The following is a 22,484-nucleotide window of genomic DNA, read 5'->3' on the forward strand; positions in this document are numbered from 1 at the left end:
ACCCCATGTCAGTACGTGGGGTCAAAACGGCCCCATCTGATTTCATTATTTAGATACAATGCAGATAATTACTTGGAGCTACTGAAAACTAAATGATACCAGATTCAAAAGATGGCAAAGAAGCTTTGAATTAATAATGTGGATTGTACTTGGGGTAAATGCTGCAGCTTGAAATCTATAAAAGTATATATTACCATCTGTGCTTGTTTTACTTACCTTGTGGTTTCTATGTGCTTTAGTCATTCCCAGTGTTGGGTAAGTTACTTTAAATTAGTAACTTAGTTACATTACTAGTTACTTCTATCAAAAGTAACTCAGTTACTTCAAGTTACTCGTTACTTTCAGAGTAACTAGTTACTAGGGAAAGTAACTTTGGTTTAACTCAGAATTCTCTTGTTAATGTGTTGCTTCCGTAACTGGATACCCAGCAAGATTGCCCGTCTTCTAGCTTGCTTACTTGCCACAAGTGCACTGTGCCACCTACCAATAGAAAGGAAAAAATAATGTGCACATTTCCACGAGAGAAATCCCACGCCTGATTCTATCCTAGCCATTCTATCCTCGCTTTTTACATCCAACACAAAAACTGCAGTCGTGGTGCTTTCGATTGTACTCAGAACTCGGAAATTCTGCCTTCTGAATAGGAAGATGTAGGTAACACCAGACTGCAGATGAGCCGCATACAGAGCTGGACTAGGACAAAAAAATCGTCCCGGGCATTTTGACTAGAGACCGGCCCACCATTATAGGAAAAATCATAAAGCCTTTGAATGAAAATAAACACTGTTGTGTCAGTGATGTACACTGTTCTGATGGTATATATGTATCAATCTATCAATCGTTTGTTGTAAGACTCAGATAATTATTTTTTAAAAAGTGAGACATTTTAAATGAGAATAAGAAAGTATTTCCTTGTGCCCACCTTTCCCTGTTAATGCCCTACATGGACCCCTGGCAACACTTTGCTAGACCCGCCCCTGCACAGTTACCAGCTGTCAGCTACCTAAAAAAGGATCCTGGTGTTATTTGTCTCTCAGAAACAGTTCATAACTTCCCTTCAACTCATTCATGTCACCTAAAAGGTAAACCTGTTTCTCCATCACAGCTCTGATGATTCAGTAAGGACATCTCCTGGTTTCATCTTCATGTTTCCCTCTCATCACATAAACAAACCGACATCATGACCAGCAGCTTTACAGCTGTGGCTCCAGCAAACATCAGCTGTACTAGAAATTAATATTAAATAAATTCTAACAACAGCTGATCAAGCTTAAACGTGCTGCTGTTGTTTAACGCGACATCCGCTGGTTTCCTCTTTCTGGCGCAAAGTGGGCGATAAACAAACAAGAGAGAAAAGCCGATCAGCTGATCATTGATCCGTTTCACGATTGAAGTAGAAACGGGAGAGGGAGGGTGAGAGGATGAGAGAAGAAGAGGCAGCTGTGCAGCGTAAACACAGAGTAACTCCAGCTTTGTGTCTTTTTCATTGTAGCTGAAGTCCGGGACAAACTGTGTTTCTTTTCACCTAAATACGGAACGCGTAATATTTTCTCTGAATACGAGACGATTCCATTTTTTACAGGACGGTTGGCAACTCTAATAATTAACCTTATGAACAAAATAAAGTTCAACATCAGTAACATCATAGCACCCACCCAGCTGTATAGAAACTCCGTCATGCTAGCTAGCACGCAGTACGAAAAAGTCAGCACAACGAAAATAAACTCCACCTAAACTTGGTTCATATCTGACCCAGATGGACTGCAGGTCATAACTTCTTACCTGAAGTTCAGTTCACCTGACACTCACGGACCAGCGGCCGCTTCGGGTCTCTCCTCTTGCCTCCCTTTCCCTCCTCCACCTGCTGGCTTCCACCACTTGCTAATGTTATTGAATCTGTGGAAGCTCCGCGATAGCCACCACACGAAGTAACGAGCCTATCTAAATCCCAGTAACGAGTAACGCGTTCCCGGTTTTGGCATAATAACTAGTTACTGTGCTCGTTACCACAATAATAACGTAGTTACTGTAACGCGTTACTTAATAACGCGTTAGTCCCAACACTTCTCATTCCTCGGATCCTTTACTCACCCACTCTGCAATACTCACGTCATCGGACGCTGTCTTCTCTGTTTAATCTCTGCCGCGACTCATACTCTTCCAGGCTCCGCCTGCCTGCCCTTCTGTCTTCACTATTCAGAATCTCTGGATCGCTCCACCTGGACTCTCTGCTACCGCTCCCACCAGCTGGATACTCACCAGTAGAATTACCTGTCGAAATTCCCCATGATCTCACCAGTGCACCTCTGATATCTCTTCCTCTGCTGCAGTGACTCTGACTATCGTCCCTCGGACCATGACCCCATCTTCGAATCACCCGTAGCTCACGCTTTATGTTTGGAGCTTCAAGTGCAATCCTTGTGTTTTGTAAATAAAGCTTTGTTATTTCGATCAAGTAAAGTGCCGCCGTATGAATCTGCTTTTGGGTCCACTCTCGTTCTCTGCCGTAAAAATACGACCAGAGACTTCATCTGCCAGTATTTGTATCAATGCGCTCCGTATTTATGTACATGTCTGTAACTTTACCTAGCAACGTCTCAGTGCTGTGCTGTGGTTGACATCCTGATGGAAGAAGCATGAAAATATTTGTTACGTCAGGCTGAGAAAACCTAATGGAGGATGACTGCTGACTATTAGCAGAGAGTCTGATGGCTACACTCACTGCACGCCTCAGAGGACAGATGCTCATTTGCTGCTGACACATGAAGGTTTTTTTTATATTAAGACATATTTTTGGTATGTTAGAAAATTTCTTTCATACCTAAAAATGTAATTCACTGACCGGTGCATGGATAGTTATCTAAAAAAGATTATCAAGAATTGTATCAGGCACCTCCACCTTAAAAATATGAAGACTGAGAGGTGACTAAGTCGAGTCTGTGCCTTCAGTTATGTGTGAGTGTCATTAAATGTATCATCCTAGGACAATCAACCATGTCACACCCCCGGCTCAACAGGAAGGGCATATTATGGACATGACACATGACTATGTGTACTATAAAAAGTACATTTATTAAAAAGTGTCTTGTGTCATCAGTTGATTGTTAATGTGTGCAGTCTGTGTATGGGTGTTTCTGTGTTGTGCAAAGCTAACAAAATTCAAACAAACCCAAAGTAACAAACATTGTTCCAAATGAGCCACTCTCCTAATCCAAAAATCCTGGAAGTGGATATAGAGGCCTGAGGGCCATCACACACATTTATTTAGAATCAAACAGTTGAAATCACAAGTAAAAATACACAGTAGAAATCAGTGCAGACAGCTGTGCTTAAAAAGGTCAAAGAAAGATGACATCGATTTGACTTGACCTGGATTTTCTCTTTCTGTAAAGAAATCTAATTAAAATTAAAAAAAAACAAGAAAATAATAATAAGGAGAAAACACCCCTGTTTTGTAAAATCTTATAATTTATGTAAATTGAGGCATTAAGTGTCTTAAAGATGAACATCATTAACACAGTTTTGGATTTATCTGACATCAGAAGGACAGAACCCCCTGGTTTAATCTGCCATAATGCTTTGTGTTATGTTGTCACGGTAACATTAAGTTTAAAAAAAATCAAGAACAGAAACTGAACTAAGCAAATTTAAAGGACAACAACAAGACTGATAAGTGGAAGACAGGAGCTTTTGAAGAGGAAAAACCTTTCTGGATTACTCTTAACTTTGGAAATTTTACCAATACAAGTCAAGGTGGAAACAGGGAGGCAGGAGTCAGGATTACATCTGAAGACAGGACACATTAACGTACAGGATAAGGAGAGAGAAAAACAGCAAAAAAGAGAGACCAGAGCAAATCATGAAATCAAAGAGACGGACGGCAAAACTGTGAGTAACATAACACACTAAGAGCACTGAAAATTAATAGATACTTCAAATTCAAAGTGTCTTAATCCTGGTTAGCTGCAGTTACATTAAGAGTAGAGAAATATTTTGGACTGATTAAATTAAATATTACATTTGATAAGGTCAGGGTCAAAAGCTTCAGATTTATATGTTAAAGTGGTATGAAAAGACACAAAAACAGGAAAATGAAAAGCTTGTTGTAGAAAACTTATTGTGGGATATGAAAAGTATTCAATGTGGGAAACAAGAAAAATCTAAAAAATTTTGAACACCTGACTTTGTATATTGATTGAAAAGTGGAACCTTGGAAGGAAAAAACATGGGATGATCAGTACAATATTGTGGGGAAATGTTTGGTTTCTTGAGAAGAGAAACCAAACACTTTTTGAGAGTGTTGATGTCTTTGTGAATACGTTTCTTGTATGACTAGATGGGATTTAACACGAGAAACTGACAGTAGTTAACACAATGTACCACTGAAACACAGCAGGTATTATTGCTGAAACTGGGCCTCTGTATACCTATGTAGATATTCCACTGAACCTCATTCATCAACTGTGATCAATGTCACTTTTAAACATTCATATTTCTTGACATTTCTGATTCATTTAACAAAAATATGAACATGAATTTCAGTGTTTTTAGAAAATCAGATGTTTCTGATGCACTTCAAACTTTTGAGCTGCAGTGTAGATGCAATGATAGTGTATGGCTCTTGATTATAGCAGATGATATAGGAGCATGAAGACAGGGAGAGACTGTTAAAACGTTATGAGCTGTCTTGCTGCAGAGAAAGTGGAGTCTGTCATCCTTGAAATGCTACCAAGATAGGCAGCTGGCAGGATTGAATGATGCTCTGCCTCTGTGGTCCAGTACAGACATAGGCTTTAAGCAACCATGAGCCACTGATAAGCGTGACAGATTAGGAAGCATGCAGAAAGTGGACTAGTACCTATGAGCCACTTATAGGAGAGAATAAATGAGCACGCAATAAAGTGGACTTGTTAGGGAGAGTTTCCCATCAGCCTTGAAACACTTGAAGTCACTTTTTAAAGAAGGTCACAGTTTAAAAATGTAACCTTGGATTGGAAGTGAGGAGAAAATCCTGATCAGATGCAGACAGATACATGCATACAATACACACTACTGCTCAACAGTTTGAAAAGTCCTTGTTTAAAAGACAAATTTCCATTGGTTTACATGTAATATTACATGAGGTTTAACAGGAATGTTTGCACAGATGTTGTTTTTTACATAAATCAGTTATGTTGTTTTAGAAAATCTCTACACAGTAATACAGGGGCCCACTTTTCAGTAACAATGACTCCTGTATTTACAGGTCACATGGTGGTACTTAATGCAAATGTATCAGGTCAGATGGTTAATATATGATTGGAATCATCTTACTGACAAGCAGAGCTGAAAACTACTCTGCAGCTTAAAAAACACTAAATTTGGTTAGTTGGGGTCTGGAAATTCAACTTTATGGGTTCAATCAGTCTGAAAGTGAACGAAAGAAAAAACTTTTTTAAGATTTGGTTTGATGAAATATGATTATAGGAAATGAAAATTATTCTATACATAAAAGTGAAAAAAACAGTTGAAGGTGTTGAACATCTGGGTGTGCCACTGTTGTTATAGAAAAGCTCAAACTTGGTTTAATCAGGTTACAAAGTGAAAATGGGATGATCTGACATGAATGTTGCAGATTCTGCTGTGTTTTGAATCTGCACAATGATTTTGGTCTATGCTTATGTCTTGACTGACAAGTTCAGGATTTCACATGACAAACTGACAGTAGTTAACACAATGTACCACTGAAACACAGCAGGTATTATTGCTGAAACTGGGCCTCTGTATACCTATGTAGATATTCCACTGAACCTCATTCATCAACTGTGATCAATGTCACTTTTAAACATTCATATTTCTTGACATTTCTGATTCATTTAACAAAAATATGAACATGAATTTCAGTGTTTTTAGAAAATCAGATGTTTCTGATGCACTTCAAACTTTTGAGCTGCAGTGTAGATGCAATGATAGTGTATGGCTCTTGATTATAGCAGATGATATAGGAGCATGAGGACAGGGAGAGACTGTTAAAACGTTATGAGCTGTCTTGCTGCAGAGAAAGTGGAGTCTGTCATCCTTGAAATGCTACCAAGATAGGCAGCTGGCAGGATTGAATGATGCTCTGCCTCTGTGGTCCAGTACAGACATAGGCTTTAAGCAACCATGAGCCACTGATAAGCGTGACAGATTAGGAAGCATGCAGAAAGTGAACTAGTACCTATGAGCCACTTATAGGAGAGAATAAATGAGCACGCAATAAAGTGGACTTGTTAGGGAGAGTTTCCCATCAGCCTTGAAACACTTGAAGTCACTTTTTAAAGAAGGACACAGTTTAAAAATGTAACCTTGGATTGGAAGTTAGGAGAAAATCCTGATCAGATACAGACAGATACATGCATACAATACACACTACTGCTCAACAGTTTGAAAAGTCCTTGTTTAAAAGACAAATTTCCATTGGTTTACATGTAATATTACATGAGGTTTAACAGTAATGTTTGCACAGATGTTGTTTTTTACATAAATCAGTTATGTTGTTTTAGAAAATCTCTACACAGTAATACAGGGGCCCACTTTTCAGTAACAATGACTCCTGTATTTACAGGTCACATGGTGGTACTTAATGCAAATGTATCAGGTCAGATGGTTAATATATGATTCGAATCATCTTACTGACAAGCAGAGCTGAAAACTACTCTGCAGCTTAAAAAACACTAAATTTGGTTAGTTGGGGTCTGGAAATTCAACTTTATGGGTTCAATCAGTCTGAAAGTGAACGAAAGAAAAAATGTTTTTAAGATTTGGTTTGATGAAATATGATTATAGGAAATGAAAATTATTCTATACATAAAAGTGAAAAAAACAGTTGAAGGTGTTGAACATCTGGGTGTGCCACTGTTGTTATAGAAAAGCTCAAACTTGGTTTAATCAGGTTACAAAGTGAAAATGGGATGATCTGACATGAACGTTGCAGATTCTGCTGTGTTTTGAATCTGCACAATGATTTTGGTCTATGCTTATGTCTTGACTGACAAGTTCAGGATTTCACATGACAAACTGACAGTAGTTAACACAATGTACCACTGAAACACAGCAGGTATTAGGGAAACTGGGCCTGATGTTTGCCACTGAAATCATAATGTTCATTTCTTTCGATGCTTTACTGTGGTGTTTTTGAGATGTGTTTCTGCCCACAACTTTGAGTGTGTGTGTGTGTAGTGCGTGTTGTGGATGTTGATGAGAGTTAGAGTGTTTGCTGCATGGACTGATGTAGTTGCTGATGTGCGTGTGTGTAAGAGGTGTTTACACGGTGTGAGAGAGAGAGAGACAGACAGACAGAGAATAAGATTTTCATGCCACATCAAGCCTGGAGAGTTTCCCTCCTTTGAGCCAGACATACCTGAGGATCGTCACTCACCTGTTGCTGATCTGCATAGTCACGGAGCCCTACTTAAGAGAGCAGTGGAGCGGCAGTCGGCGCTGGTTCTTTACACCAGAACTTCAGTTAGTTCTTTGGCTCGTATTATCATGTTTTCAATCATTCTCTTGCTGAAATGGTGAAGGTGTTTTTGTCGGCCGGTGGCGGGGACTGTACTCATTGTGGCATTGTTTCCCGGTTGTTTGTAGAAACGTGTGAAGGGAGCAGCGCACTATAGTACAGAAGCAACGACTAAGACAAAACACTTCACGAGTCATGGCACCTGGATTGGGACATGCTGTGGATTTTTGGCACTGTTTGATACATTTTCATTGTAAATAAATGCACTTTCTCCAACCAGAAAGTCTTGCGTTTGGGTCCTCCTTCAGCCAACATTTACAGTATTATTGCTGAAACTGGGCCTCTGTATACCTATGTAGATATTCCACTGAACCTCATTCATCAACTGTGATCAATGTCACTTTTAAACATTCATATTTCTTGACATTTCTGATTCATTTAACAAAAATTGGAACATGAATTTCAGTGTTTTTAGAAAATCAGACATTTCTATTTAATTTCAAACTTTTGAGCTGCAGTGTAGATGCAATGATAGTGTATGGCTCTTGATTATAGCAGATGATATAGGAGTATGAGGACAGGGAGAGACTGTTAAAACGTTATGAGCTGTCTTGCTGCAGAGAAAGTGGAGTCTGTCATCCTTGAAATGCTACCAAGATAGGCAGCTGGCAGGATTGAATGATGCTCTGCCTCTGTGGTCCAGTACAGACATAGGCTTTAAGCAAAATGCAAAAGGTCAAGACCCTGAACTATCAACTGAGAATCCAAAAGGAAACGAGAAATTCGAACTGTGAACTATGAATTTAGCTATCTTGGGTCTATGATTTAAATGAGAACCTACAACTAGGACTTACAACAAAAACACTTCTAACAAGAGAAACGTTAATTCTCTAGGGGATTTTGGCTTGAGGCAGGGAAGGCGGGCACGGGCACCAGGAAATGCAATCCGGAGTCTCGGCGCACTGCAAGTAAAGGAGAAGTGTTTCAATGATAAAATCCCAGTGATCCAGAAAGGGACAAACAAGACAATCTTTGCAGGTGGAGGACTAACAAGAGGGGGAGGTTTGGAAATCCGGCTGCACATGGTTGAAATTACATTAAAAGCCACTTGATTTGACTTGATACTGCCTAACAGAAGCATTTATAATGTAAACAGAATTGGTCTTAGCACTGAACCCTGTGGAACTCCATAATTAACCTTAGTGTGTGAAGACTCTCCATTTACATGAACAAACTGAGTCTGTTGGATAGATGTGATACAAACCACTGCAGTGCAGTACCTGTAATACCTACAGCATGCTCTCATCGCTCTAACAGATTATTATGGTCAGCAGTATCAAACGCTGCACTGAGGTCTAGCAGGACAAGCACAGAGATGAGTCCACTGTCAGAGGCCATAAGAAGATCATTTGTAACCTTCACTAAAGCTGTTTCTGTGCTGTGATGAGCTCTGAAACCTGACTGAAACTCTTCAAATAAACCATTCCTCTGCAGATGATCTGTTAGCTGTTTGACAAGAATTTTTGCACCTTGGAAGTAGGTGAAGTTGTATTTTTGATATGAAAGGAAGGTTAGAGATTGGCCTTTAAATAGCTAAGATAGGTTGGTCTAGAGATGGCTTTTTAAGTAACAGTTTAAATAGTGCGAGCTTGAAGGCATTTGGTACATAGCCGATTATTAGAGATAGGTTGATCATTTTTAAGAATGAAGCATTAATTAATGGTAGGAGTTCTTTGAGCAGTTTTGTAGGAATGGGGTCTAAAAGACACATTGATGGTTTGGAGGAAGTAATCATTGAAGTTAACTCAGAAAGATCAGTTTGAGAAAAAGAATATCAACGGTGAATATCAACGGTACTGAAAGAAGTTGTAGACAATGTCACACTGTGAGATGATTATGAGTATTTTTTTTTCTCTAATGATGAGAATTTTATTTGTGAAGAAGTTCATGAAGTCATTACTAGACAACGTTAAAGGAATGTTTGGCTCAACAGAGCTCTGACTTTTTGTCAGCCTGGCTACAGTGCTGAAGAGAAGCCTGGGGTTGTTCTTATTTTATTCTATCAGTGATGAATAGTAAGATGTTCTAGCTTTATGGAGGGCTTTCTTAAAAAGCAACAAACTATTTCTCCAGGCTAAATGATCTTCTAAATTTATGACACGTCATTTCCTCTCCAGCTTACAAGTTATCTGGTTTAGGCTACGTGTTTGATAACAGTGAGTGGATTACATTCTTAAACATAGTTACAGCGCTTTCAGAAAGACATGTACTGTGATGAAGTCTACTCCCCACTGCTGTGTAATCAATTATTTTAAATTTAAATGTTATCAAGAAATGATCAGACAGGAGAGGGAAACACTGTTAAATGTTCAGTTTCTATGCCATATGTTAAAACAAGATCTAGAGTGTGATTAAAGTGGTGGGTGGGTTCTTTTACAGTTTGAGAGAAGCCAATTGAGTCTAATAACAGATTAAACGTCGTGTCATGAGGCTGTCATTTTTAGCATCTACATGGATGGTAAAATCACCCACAAAATTTTTTTTATCTGAGATGAGCACTACATCCGATAAAAAGTCTGAGAAATCAGAGAGAAACTCTGTGTAAGGCCCAGGTGGACGATAGATGATAACAAGTAAGACTGGTCTCTGAGTTTTACAGCTGGGGTGGACAAGGTTAAGCATCAGGCTTTCAAATGGATTAAAAGTCTGTCTGGGTCTTTGGTTGATTAATAGGCTGGTGTGGAAAATTGCTGCCCCCGCCCCCCCGGCCTGTGCTTCAAGGTTTCTGATAGTTAGAATGACTTGGGTGTGCTGATTCATTTAAACTAACATAATCGCCCTGCTGTAACCGGGTTTCTGTAAGGCAGAGTAAATTGATTTGTTGATCAATTATTAAGTCATGTACTAACAGTGACTTGGAAGAGAGAGACCTAATATTTAATAATCACATTTCACTGTTTTACTCTTTGGTGCTGTTGAGGATACTGTATTGTTCGTTCTTTGTGATTTTTTAAAAAAGTTTTTAAAGTGTTTAAGTCTTTTTTTTTGCTGGTTTTTAGTTTGTTTTTTGTCTGTTTGGGAGCTGAAACAGTCTCTAAGGGGATGGGGTTTTGGGGGGACAACAGGAGGAGAGAAGCTGCAGCGAGGTGTGTAAGACTGCAACTCTGCCTCCTGGTCCCAAATTTGGATAGTCATATTTTGAGGAGTTTAATAAATTTAGCCAGATTTCTAGAAATAAGAGCTGCTCCATCCAAAGTGGGATGGATGCCATCTCTCCTAACAAGACCAGGTTTCCTCTAGAAAGTTTCTCAATTATCTACAAAGCCCATATTGTTTTTTGACCTTCCTCGAATTTGAAGGATTGTTTTCAGACCCCCGCTGTCTTTCGCTACTCAGATTAAACCCGGCCCACGTAGACCGCGAAGGCCGGGTCCTCCGAAGGATGCAGCCGACGTTTTGGGACATAGCTTATATTTCTTAAGGGAGTGAGTTCCAAAGCCGAGTAGCGGAGCGACTGAAAGCTCTGTGCCCTAAAGTGGTAAGGCGAGCAGAAGGAACAACAAGATGAGTGGCAGGTAAAGATCTGAGAGAGCGGAATTTACATAAATCTTCGATCGCTAACAGCGTGACTCTGAAGTGCGGTACTGTATGTTTGTAAGTTTTTTCCCCAACAAACACAACAATGTCGACAAAATGTTTTGCACCGTGAATGAATGAAACCAAAGGCAACCACAGGTGCCTTTGGTTTCATTCTGTAATACTGGACTTATTTTTCTACGAAGGTTTGAACTTTGAGAGTGTTTAAACAAGAGAGAAAAGTGTTAAAATATCCATGCCTGTCTGAGAAAAATGTGTGTAGTGAGGGGTTTTGCAGCCTTAAAATCTCTATATAATTATAAAAACTAAAGTTGGCTACTTTGCAGATTTCACCTATCGCAGGTTATTTTTGGAACGTAACTCCCGCAATAAATGAAGGACCACTGTACTTAGTTTTTCATACATTGCTTCTCCATTTTGGCTCAGTTGTTGTTAAATAAATAATGACAGTGTAATCTGATGATTATTGTTTTTTGAGGTTGTAGTTACCTAATTTGAAGATCTGCTGTGATACCTGATACAAACCTTAGCACTAAAAAAGGGTGTCCTTTCTTTTTGCTATGACTCTAAAATGTCTGAAAAATTAAATAAAATGTGTCTCATTATTATCCAAAATATCCAAATCCAGCTCATTATTTCAACCCTGTAGTGCTGGATTGTTTATGTATGTAATTTAACATCCTCACGTATATATCAGGGGTACAGGGGACGGTGACAGGAAGGATGAAGGACCCAAATGCAGGACTCACAGACACAGAGTGATCAACACAAAAAGGCAGCTTTATTGTGTTGTAAAAACATTCTATAAAATAAACTTGAGAAAACCAAAACCAAGTAAAACAGGAAACAAGAGACATCAAAACAGGAGGCCACAACAGTCCACAATAGGGGGGGAAAAAAACAGTTCTGGTGGTCACCCGCCTGGCTCCAGTGCCAAAACAGTTCAGGAGACCGACTGCGTGGGAGGCGGCGGTGAAGCAGGTGGCGTGGTTGAGCAAGCAGTGGCACGGCAGCCGCAGGCGGTTGAGTAGGTGGCACCATGGCAGCTACAAGCGGTTGAGCAAGCGGTTCCATAGAAGGTGGTGCGGTTAAGTAGGTGGCAGCACGGCAGGAGCAGGCGGTTCCAAAGGCGGTGGTGTGGTTGAGCAGGTGGCGGTGTGGCAGGAGCAGGGGCTGAGCAGGTGGCGGCACAGCAACTGTGAACGGTTGAGCAGGAAGTGATGTGGCAGCCGCTGGCAATCAAGCAGGTGGCGGTGCTGCAGCCGCAGGCCGCCTGCAGGCAGTCGCAAAGATGGTTCCACAGGCAGTTCGTGAGGCGCCGGTTGGCAAGCAGTGTGCGCACCTTAGGAGGGCTGGGTCTGACCAGCGGGTTGAGCAGTGGCGATGTCAACTGCGAGTGGTTGAGCAGGAGGTTTTCGCGGCAGCCGCAGGTGGTTGAGCAGGTGGCGGTACAGCAGCCACAGGCAGCTCAGCAGGCGGTTGCACAGACGGTTCCACAGGCAGTTCCTGCCGGCGGCAGCACGGTTGGGCAAGCAGTGGTGCGGCAGCCGCAGGCTGTTGAGCAGGTGGTGGCGCGGCATCTGCAGGTGGTTGAGCAGGCCGTTCAGATGCAGTTCCAGCAGGCAGCGGCGCGGTTGGGCAAGCAGTGGCGCAGCAGCCACAGATGGTAGAGCAGGTGGCGCCGCGGCAGCTGCAAGCGGTTGAGCAGGCGGTTCCACAGACGGTGGTGTGGTTGAGCAGGTGGCAGCATGGCAGGAGCAGGCGGTTCCACTGGTGGTTCCCGCAGCTCATTCCTGCAGGTGATTGCACGGTGCGGAGGAGGTCCCCATCTCAGGCTGTTTGCTAGGTTCGTGTGATGGCTGCGTCGTTCTATCGTGTGGCTGCGGCAGCTACAGGATGAAGGACCAAATGCAGGACTCACAGACACGGAGGAATAAACACAAAAAGGCAGCTTTACTGAGCTATAAAAACATTTTATAAGGTAACAACGCAACAACGGACAGAGGAAAACACAGGGCTTAAATACACAAGAGAGTAAAAAGGGAATGGGAAACAGGAAGGAAACACAGTTGGGACTAATCTGATGAAACAAGACAGGGAGGAAACAAAACTGAAAACACTGAGCATGGGACACAAGACTGTCAAAGTAAAACAGGAAACAAGAGACATACACAAAGACGCAGACTTGACACAGTGACATGACTGACTAGGGAACCTGAAACATGGAGACATGAGTAACTAACCATGGAACACAGGGAAAGCACAGTGACAGAAAATTAAACACTAGGAATTATAAATATAACACAAGCAGAAAACAATAAAGAAAACAAAAACCATGAAAAACAACAAATCAAAGAATATAACTTCATCTAAAAAACATAAAACACTGAGTCACAGACCCAGCACCATGACACAAATGTTTAGAACACACAGAAGAATTGCTTATCACAGCATTGCTCATTAAGACAACAATGCAGTGTTTTTTAAACTCTCAAAATATGATTGTGAATATTTTGATGTGGAAAGTGGGATTATCCCCATTAGCAGCATCTCCTCCTCTCTGGCACACTGAGGATGAGGTTGATCACACAGTCTGATGTGCATATGCGCTGCATTTGTCACACTGTATTCACAAATGAGTCGCTCCATTGGACCTTAGGGTTACCAAATCTCACTTTAACCCCTGAACACAAGGATAACCTAATGAGGTCTTTGCCATCATTGATCGATAACCCCACCCATAGCCAACACCTTAACCCTGTGCTTTGGAGAAATGAAAGAAATATTTATTGTTGGAAATTTTTAATTTTTGATGCGAGTCACATAGAATAATTATTTTTATTGTCCCCTGATTACCAAAGACTTGACTTAGACCTCACAGAGTTAACCTAAGCGGCTGATCCTGCAAGTGGCAGTAATACTCCCGAGCTTGCCATTAGACAGTCCATACAGCAAGGGGCGCACTACGTTTCTCTTCACGTACAAATTGACCCCTGACCTCCTGTCGTCATCCGACCCTGAGTCTCACGTTTTCCTACTGTGACCTCAGACAGTCAGCACACTTCCGAGCTTTACTTTTAGCAGCAGGTAAAACCTCAGAAACACATTGTTCTGGCCGCAGTGACTCTCGTTGTTCTGATTTAGTCGCGGATTTAACAGGAAGGAAAAAATGGCCGGAGTCGAGGAACTGTCCCCCGCTACGAGTTCGGTGTCTGTACGGCCCCCAGAGGACGAGATTGACGACGACGAAGATGAAGATGTAATTACCTTATTATTCATGGGCTCTTGAAAAAAGATTGAATGAAAATGGGACTTTAGCAGTGTGTTGCACTGTTTTGTTTGCTGTGTTAGTTCCCCTGCCTAAATAGGGCAACACCAAAGCTAACTAGCTAGCTACCTACCTGAGGTATACGGTCTGTCTAACAATGCTGCAAGCTAAAGACCAGTTTCACTGTACACGAATGTATTTCATGTTCCCACTTAGATGTTAGGTAATTTTCCTGTATGTTCTTACTCATTAGAGATGCTTCTTTATTTTCTAATGCACGGCTCAAATGTTTGCTTTTTGTGGTCGTCCATAAGCTGGATGAGACGCTGATGGAGAGATTGTGGGGCCTGACTGAGATGTTTCCTGAAACGATGCGCACAGCTGCAGAGGTGTCTGCACACTGCTCAGTCTCATTGATTAAAAAGTTCTACAGGTATGTCTCTCCCCGTCTGTTGCTTTTCATTAGTAATTGCACGAATGTGTTTGTTAAGAGGCCACAGTAAAGGATATAACAGGTACAAATTCTTTGCTCGTGCCAATTAAGTCAACTCTTAACTTAAATCTGTTGGTTCAAGTATGCATTGGGTAAATGCTACAACATTATAAAGAAAGGAAAAACACCAAATCACAGATTTACATATAGCAAAATGCAATATCCATCCATGGATTTTCTACCACTTACAGGGTCTGGGGGTGAACTAATATTATTCCAGTCTTTGCATATTAGAGTCTAACTAAAAGGAGTATTAGAGTAACTAAAGGGTACCGTATAACACATTTTAAATTGCAGGTACTAATCAGGTTGGTGTGCTGTTTCAGTTTTTCCCGCTCTGCGCTCTGGGTCGGCACTACCTCCTTCATGATCCTGGTGCTGCCTGTTGTGTTTGAGACAGAAAGACTACAGCTGGAGCAGCAGCAGCTACAACAGCAGAGACAGGTGAGTGTTATGGGGCACTTGAGCGTTAATTGGTAGTTGTTCGGGTGAAAAGCATTTACTGGGAAATTTCAGTGTGCGGCCTGAATAATCGATTCTTCCCCCTTTAGATCCTGTTGGGGCCTAACACTGGAATGTCCGGTGGGATGCCGGGCATGATGCCTCCTGCACCCGGCAAGATGTGAGGGGGCAGGAAGGGCCGACAGGAGCCTGAGATCTGCTGTTGGAGAGGCAGCAGAGTCACTCGGAAGGAGAGACAGAGAGACAAGAGAGAAGAGCGAAGACCTGAAGTTTAAAGAAAAAAAGGCAGAGGCTGTATGTCAGCAGCGTTCAGCTCACTCCAGCAATATTGTGGAGGAGGATGTGATGTGTGTCCAACACTTCCCTCTCGCTGTCTCTCCTTACTCCCAGGATCATACAGAGACTGATTTCCAGAAGCACAGCTTCTGTTATTTTTCTTTTTTGGGTTCTTTTTTTTTTTTCTTTTTTTTAAAAAAAAAAAAAAAATACTTATATCAGCATAAATAATTTATTCATAGGGGATATCGGTTGAAGTTGGATACAGTGAAAAGAGAAGTGTGGAGGTTAGCGGTGGTATAGCTCGGTGTTTGTAGTCAGAAGAATGGTACTCTCATTGGTAGTTCAGTTCATCTTCATATGCTTATTGGTTCCACTTGCATGTGAAGAATGAAGTTAGAATATCTGATCATATGTGACAAGTTTTATTAAATTATAAGATGGGTGTCTACATTGACCACGTGCTGTGGTTCCGTCTTTGTCTCATATCACCAGTGTACTATATGTGTATAGTATGTCAGAGTGTAATGCCTCTCGCTTTGAACTTTCCAGTTATTGGTTTTATCATGTCCTCCTGGTTAAATGACGCTGATGTGTCCAGTCTTAATTGAATGTAATTTTGTTTTCCTCTGTTGTCATTCATATGACAGTATTTTATAATCTCCACTGAGCAACCCCATGATTTTGTTTTGTGTTCAACATGACTGCCACAATTAAAACACCAAATCAAATAGAAAGCCTTGTGTCTACTTTCACCATGTTTTTGTGTGTAAGATCAAATATTTTGAGGTGTTTGTCAAATGTATTAAATAATCAACAAGAGGTATTGTTGAAATTATCGTCATTTTCGTAATCATCATAGAGTCTGTATTTATTTCACCACATTTTGATCATAAAGTCTTGATATTGGTTATTATTTACATGAGATATTTTAGCTTGTAAGAACCATCTAACAATACTGATTCTGACAATCAGTAACTTGTCTTCAGATAAAAAGTTCCATTGTCATAGAAAAATGTTTTTATTGTATACAAATGATTAGAAATTAAGTTTAGAAAGTAGTATTTAGGACAATGCTACTTTCGGGGGCGATCGTGGCTCAGGAGTTCGCCTTGTAATCGGAAGGTTGCCGGTTCGAGCCCCGGCTCGGACAGTCTCGGTCGTTGTGTCCTTGGGCAAGACACTTCACCTACCGCCTACTGGTGTTGGCCAGAAGGGCCGATGGCGCGATAAGGCAGCCTCGCTTCTGTCAGTCTGCCCCAGGGCAGCTGTGGCTACAACTGTAGCTTGCCTCCACCAGTGTGTGAATGTGAGAGTGAATGGGTGGATGACTGGGTGTGTAAAGCGCTTTGGGGTCCCTAGAGGGGACTAGTAAAAGCGCTATACAAATACAGGCCATTTACAATGCTGCATTCACGTGTCGTTTCCAAAGGATTAAGATCCAAATACTTTGTTCCAAAGATTTCGAGAGACAAAACTCCTTCAAATATTTTATGGGGATATTCGTTTAAAGCCTTAACTTCCGATGATGTAATTGGGAACACGTAAATGCAACATTAATACTAACTATTGTTTGGTCACGTTCATTTAACTGGTCAAAATAGAAATTTCCGCTTGCACCTGAAGAGTCAGAAATTCCCGCCGGTGACAAAAGGCCAGTTTTGTCATGAACACAAAAAAGCTATCTTTTAAACTTTAGACACTATATTTGTTTTTCGTCCATGAGCGTACTGTAGTTGGCGTCCGATAGCTAATAATCATACGATAATCTGACAGTCTTGTTTTGTAGTTTAACCTGTTTTTCTTTGTTTGTTTGTTTGTTTGCCTTGAAAGAGCGGTGTATGGTTAGCAAAGAGTTAGCTTGATTTTAGACTGGCTAAATATCTTAGCTGAGTAATCAAAATACCTTTCATCTTTAATTCTGACCTCATTCTGCATTAAAAATGAAAGTTGCAGAGGATCAAGTTGTTGAAGATGATTCTAGTTTCCAGGATGATGAGGTAAGATTTGAGTATTATTTTATTCAGTGCGTGTTAATACTATAGTGTCCCTCTTTAAAGAGGAAAAAAATATGTTAAATGAAGATTTGCCTTAAGATAAAAAAAAAACAATGTTTAAATAACTTAAAGTTTAAGCTATATTATATTTTGGTTACAAATATTGTATAAAGATAATACAGAAGAGTAGATTAAAACATTATGAAAAGCTATAATCTGCAGGCTTTTTAAAGTTATATTTACTCTTGATCAGTTAGCTCATATAGATTTTTCCTCTGAACCTCACAGGAGTCTTTCTTCCAAGACATTGATCTCCTGCAGAAACATGGGATAGTGAGTAAACAGCTGAGCTCAAAATCACTCATCTAACAAAAAGCAATTTGAGTGTGTGAGCATCAATCTGACCCTCCTGCCGTGTGATCACAGAACATGGCAGACATCAAAAAGCTGAAGTTAGTGGGCATCTGCACTGTTAAGGGGATCCAGATGACTACCCGCAAAGCTCTGTGTAACATCAAGGGCCTGTCAGAAGCAAAAGTGGAAAAAATCAAGGAAGCTGCTGGAAAATTGCTGGTAAGACACTGCGTTTTGAATCCTTAAATATCTGCTCTGTCCTGTTTATGTCTGTAGTGGGATCAAAACGTGACTGAAAAGACGATTTGTGTTATAGTTGATTCTCTTTATGTTGTAGAATGTCGGTTTCCAGACGGCTTTTGAATACAGCGCAAGGAGGAAGCAGGTGTTCCACGTCACAACTGGGAGCCAAGAGTTTGAGTTAAGTTTTCCTCATATTGGGCCTCATTCACAAACAGTGGACAAAACCTTGTGTACCCTGTTTTCATTTTACACGCAAGTCCAGCATTCATCAGTATTTTCTCACCTGAATTCATCCATACCTTAATTAAGAACTCCCTCAAACTATCTTAATGCATAAATTCTCACCACTTGGATGAAGGCTAGAAGGTCACAAAAAATGTAAACAAACGTCTTTGTTTTTGGTATTAGTCCAAAAAGTCAGAGACAGAAAATTTGCTCATATTTATCATCCCTGTCTCAAGTCAGGAACCTTGAAATTATTTTGGCGAATGAGCTTAGATTTGATAATCATATTCAGAAAATATTAAAACTTAAGATTGGTGAGAAATTGATCCATGCTTTTAGGTTAGCAAGCAAGCAGGTTGAATTATTGTAACGCTCAATTTGCAGGAGTCTCCAGGTCATCAGTAGGACGAATCAGTTCTTATAGATGTGAAAATGAAGTCACTTCATTGGCTTTCAGTGCTAGTTCATAAGCCTCTCTGTTGCTTGACCCCTCCAATGTGTCTTTGACTTACTAATTGTTTATAACCCGGTCAAACCTCTCACTGTGCTGAGGTTGCTTTGGTTACTGTGGTCCTGTTCTTTGGAACAAGCTGCCTGCTGACCAGAGGTCATATGCATCTGTGCCGACATTAAAAAAAAACCCTCAAAATGTTTTTGTTACATTAATTAGCGGTGCATGTGTGTTCTTTGTAAAGTTTAATTGAGCTTTTGTTGTAATTGAGCTTTTATTTTGTTTTCACTGCCTTAAAACCTACATAGGTTTTTATGTTTTTGTCTCCCGTGTTCATCAGACTGAGTTTAAGTATAATCAGTTGTGCTATTTAAACAAAAAAGTCATTGACATTGTTGAGCTGACAGATCAGATACTCCTCAGATCCTCACTCTTCTTCCTTTTGTGTGGTCTGTGTTCAGAGCACACATTCAGACTGCACATTTTCTTCCGTTAGGTTGTTCTGTTTGTTTTGTATAATCTTTTATGTCGAAACGTTTCCTTTTCTTACCCTAGAAGACTTCTTGTCTCAGGGGAGATAAAGTTCATCACTTTGTTTATTTGTTTAACCCGAAACCTCCCTTTTGTTATTAACCATTGTCCCTTCTCAGCTGACTCTTTTTAAAAGCTGTGCACTTTCTGGCTTCCTCCTCAGGCACTGTTTCAGTTCCTTCAGTCATAAATTATCCAGTTTTGTTTGTTTGTTTTTTTCAACTTCCCCGCAGTTCACGCAGATAACAGGTAGCGAGCGGTCGTCTGCTGGCTCAGAATGCTTGTAGTTCAATAAAATACACACAGTTGTGAATCTCAGGGTTATTTTTCACTGAACTTTGTGCACGCAGTAATCACACTAGACTTTCTTCTTTGCTTCATAGCTTTAGCATATTAATAGATAAATTGGCAGTAACATGGAGGATATAGGAGGTTTTTGAGATTTATCAACAGCAGCGTTAGTATTGATTAAACCGATGATTTTACATGTATGTGAACTGTGTCTCTGCAGTAAATTGCTGGGTGGAGGTGTAGAGAGTATGGCGATCACAGAGGCCTTTGGAGGTGAGCAGACACCCCCCTGTAATGCGTTCCTCTCTGATGATTTCTCATCTAAATTCATGAATACATTTCAAATTCATGAATTTACTCTCAGTATGTCTTCTTCCAGAGTTTCGCACAGGAAAAACCCAGCTGTCTCACACGCTCTGTGGTGAGTAAAGAATCTTTTTTGTTGGTTTTTAGCTTCCTGATACAGAGTAGTTTAAAACGCGTTCTTTGTCATTCAGTCACTGCTCAGTTGCCGGGCGAGGATGGATACTCGGGCGGAAAAGTAATCTTCATTGACACGGAGAACACCTTGTATCCTTGGAATGAGCATGGCACAAATATATATATCGTCAGCTGAAACGCTGCCATGTAACGCTGCCATGTAACGCTGCCATGTAACGCTGCCATGTAACGCTGCCATGTAACGCTGCCATGTAACGCTGCCATGTAACGCTGCCATGTAACGCTGATGGTAATCTGCCTCCTATTTTCCTTGACTTGTACTTGTCTGATTTGAGTCGCCCGGACAGACTGAGAGACATCGCTGACAGGTTTAACGTGGACCATGATGCCGTGCTGGACAACGTGCTTTACGCCCGAGCCTACACTAGTACGAACATGCATTACAGTTGATTTAGACTGACTTTTTTTAGAGCATTTTATAAAGAACTGAAAACTCTGCAGGTGAACACCAGATGGAGCTGTTGGACTTTGTAGCAGCCAAATTTCATGAAGAAGGAGGCGTGTTCAAGCTGTTGGTAAGCAAGAGAACTTTTCTTCTGATATTGGTTTTAGTCATCAACTCTGTAAATCTAATCAAGGTGGAGAACAGCACCTAGAAACCGGGTTTCCCTGTTTCTCTGGCCTTTCACTCTGCTTGTGTGCTCGTCATTGGTAGATTATCGACTCCATCATGGCTCTGTTCAGAGTGGACTTCTCTGGCAGAGGGGAGCTCGCTGAGCGGCAGCAGAAACTGGCCCAGATGCTTTCAAGGCTGCAGAAAATCTCTGAAGGTCTGAATCAGGATTCTCGGTATTTGTGTGTAAATATTTATGCCATTAACACCTTATCTTTTACACGAACTGTTGGAAACAGAAGTTGCTGGTGGTTGACTGGAAATAGCACCCTGATCATTTTCCTCATATAGTAACTTTTATGTATAAGGAATGTCGGATAAACAATCATCAACATGGAGACAGAATGTTTTTAAAGCTTCGAGATGAGTGTTTCTACTGACTGTGAACTGACTGTGAAACAGTGCGCTAATTGGGCCAATGACTTGTGATTTGTAACTCCTTAGCCACAAAAAATCTTCCATTTTGACAGATGAGGACCAGAAGTTTTTTTGCACCTACAACTCTCACCATCTGGTGACCTTATATAGACTGTAGGTTTAAAGCACTTCCACTTTGGCTTCGTTTTTCCAACCTGGAAGCTAGGTCCTAGAGGTGGGAGTTACCAGGCACCCCATGATGCACGCTTAACAACTCATGAGCTGCTTAAGAGAATATTACATTGATCTTTCACTTTTGAGCTCAGCAGCTTTCTTGGTCTATAAGAATGTAACTAGAATACAACCAGCTGAGTCTGTGTTCATTGACAATGCCTCATTCAGACTGATTGCAGTCTGTTTGCATTCATAAATGAGACAGCAACTATTTACAAACCTTCAACTATCTCTGTGGGTGATTGCGATTCTTAAACCGATGCTTACGTTCAAACTTCACTGACTCTGATCTATGTTTTTGTCAGAGTACAACGTAGCTGTGTTTATTACCAACCAAATGACAGCTGATCCTGGAGCTGGAATGACGTAAGATAGCGCAGATTCCCTCATGCTTACAAATAGGAGGTTTTCTGATACAAACGCCGTGTGAAACACTGCTGAGATGTTCTTAAGTTTCTCACCCATTTCAGGTTTCAAGCTGATCCCAAGAAGCCAATTGGTGGGCACATCCTGGCCCACGCTTCCACCACACGCATCAGCTTGAGGAAGGGGCGTGGGGAGATGAGAATCGCCAAGATATTTGACAGGTATTTAGCAGTTCAAGGGCAATTTTCATAGTGATCAGTTTAATTATTAATGACTTGGATCAAGTATAAGACATGATGTGACACTGTAGTGACAAAGATGTGAACGTGAGCAAAGCGTGAAAAGTCTTAGATAAATGTTCTACACTCATCTGTCTCTTCGTGTTTGCTTCCAGTCCTGATATGCCTGAGAATGAGGCAACCTTTGCCATCTCTGCTGGAGGAGTTACTGATGCCAAAGATTGAAGTATAATTGAAGTATAATAAAAGGAAAAGATGAGACTTGCATGTTAACACTGTTCCTTGCTAACCCGTCAACTTGTTAGTTATATTATTTATTTATTTATTAATAGCTTCATTAACCTTGTGTAATTTGTTAAAGATTAAAGTCTGACATATAGTATTGTACTATTTGGTGGTGGTGTTGTTTCTGTTTGAGAGATTGTTATGAAATTAATAAAGAATAAAAATCCCTTTTCTGATGTTTCATACTTGGGTTTCATTGCGGGGGGGTTGCAAGACTAATT

The 22,484-nt window shown here is 40.7% G+C and overlaps 2 protein-coding genes across 3 annotated transcripts; both read left to right on the forward strand.

The window, feature by feature from the left end:
* Nucleotides 1-14,053: 14,053 nt before the first annotated feature.
* Nucleotides 14,054-16,313, forward strand: tomm22 (translocase of outer mitochondrial membrane 22 homolog (yeast)). The gene is made up of 5 exons (XM_040023123.1): nt 14,054-14,164; nt 14,237-14,336; nt 14,660-14,778; nt 15,165-15,282; nt 15,390-16,313. Exons 2-5 carry the CDS (start codon nt 14,247-14,249, stop codon nt 15,462-15,464), a joined length of 402 nt encoding a protein of 133 aa, XP_039879057.1. The 5' UTR covers nt 14,054-14,164; nt 14,237-14,246; the 3' UTR covers nt 15,465-16,313.
* A 661-nt stretch (nt 16,314-16,974) lies between these two features.
* Nucleotides 16,975-22,434, forward strand: dmc1 (DNA meiotic recombinase 1). Of its 2 annotated transcripts, XM_040023128.1 has the most exons (13): nt 16,984-17,576; nt 17,862-17,906; nt 18,000-18,146; nt 18,265-18,347; nt 19,889-19,941; nt 20,048-20,089; nt 20,166-20,238; nt 20,445-20,536; nt 20,611-20,684; nt 20,825-20,939; nt 21,679-21,739; nt 21,844-21,960; nt 22,134-22,434. In XM_040023128.1, the coding sequence occupies exons 1-13, from the start codon at nt 17,520-17,522 to the stop codon at nt 22,201-22,203; spliced, it is 1,029 nt and encodes a 342-aa protein (XP_039879062.1). In that variant the 5' UTR covers nt 16,984-17,519; the 3' UTR covers nt 22,204-22,434. The 2 variants fall into 2 exon arrangements, with proteins under 2 accessions (XP_039879063.1, XP_039879062.1); XM_040023129.1 differs by lacking the exon at nt 22,134-22,434 and having other exon boundaries at nt 16,975-17,576; nt 20,825-20,958.
* Nucleotides 22,435-22,484: the final 50 nt, after the last annotated feature.

The sequence above is a fragment of the Simochromis diagramma genome, unplaced genomic scaffold, assembly GCF_900408965.1.
Source record: "Simochromis diagramma unplaced genomic scaffold, fSimDia1.1 OVJJ01000208.1, whole genome shotgun sequence".
NCBI classification, from domain to species: domain Eukaryota; kingdom Metazoa; phylum Chordata; class Actinopteri; order Cichliformes; family Cichlidae; genus Simochromis; species Simochromis diagramma.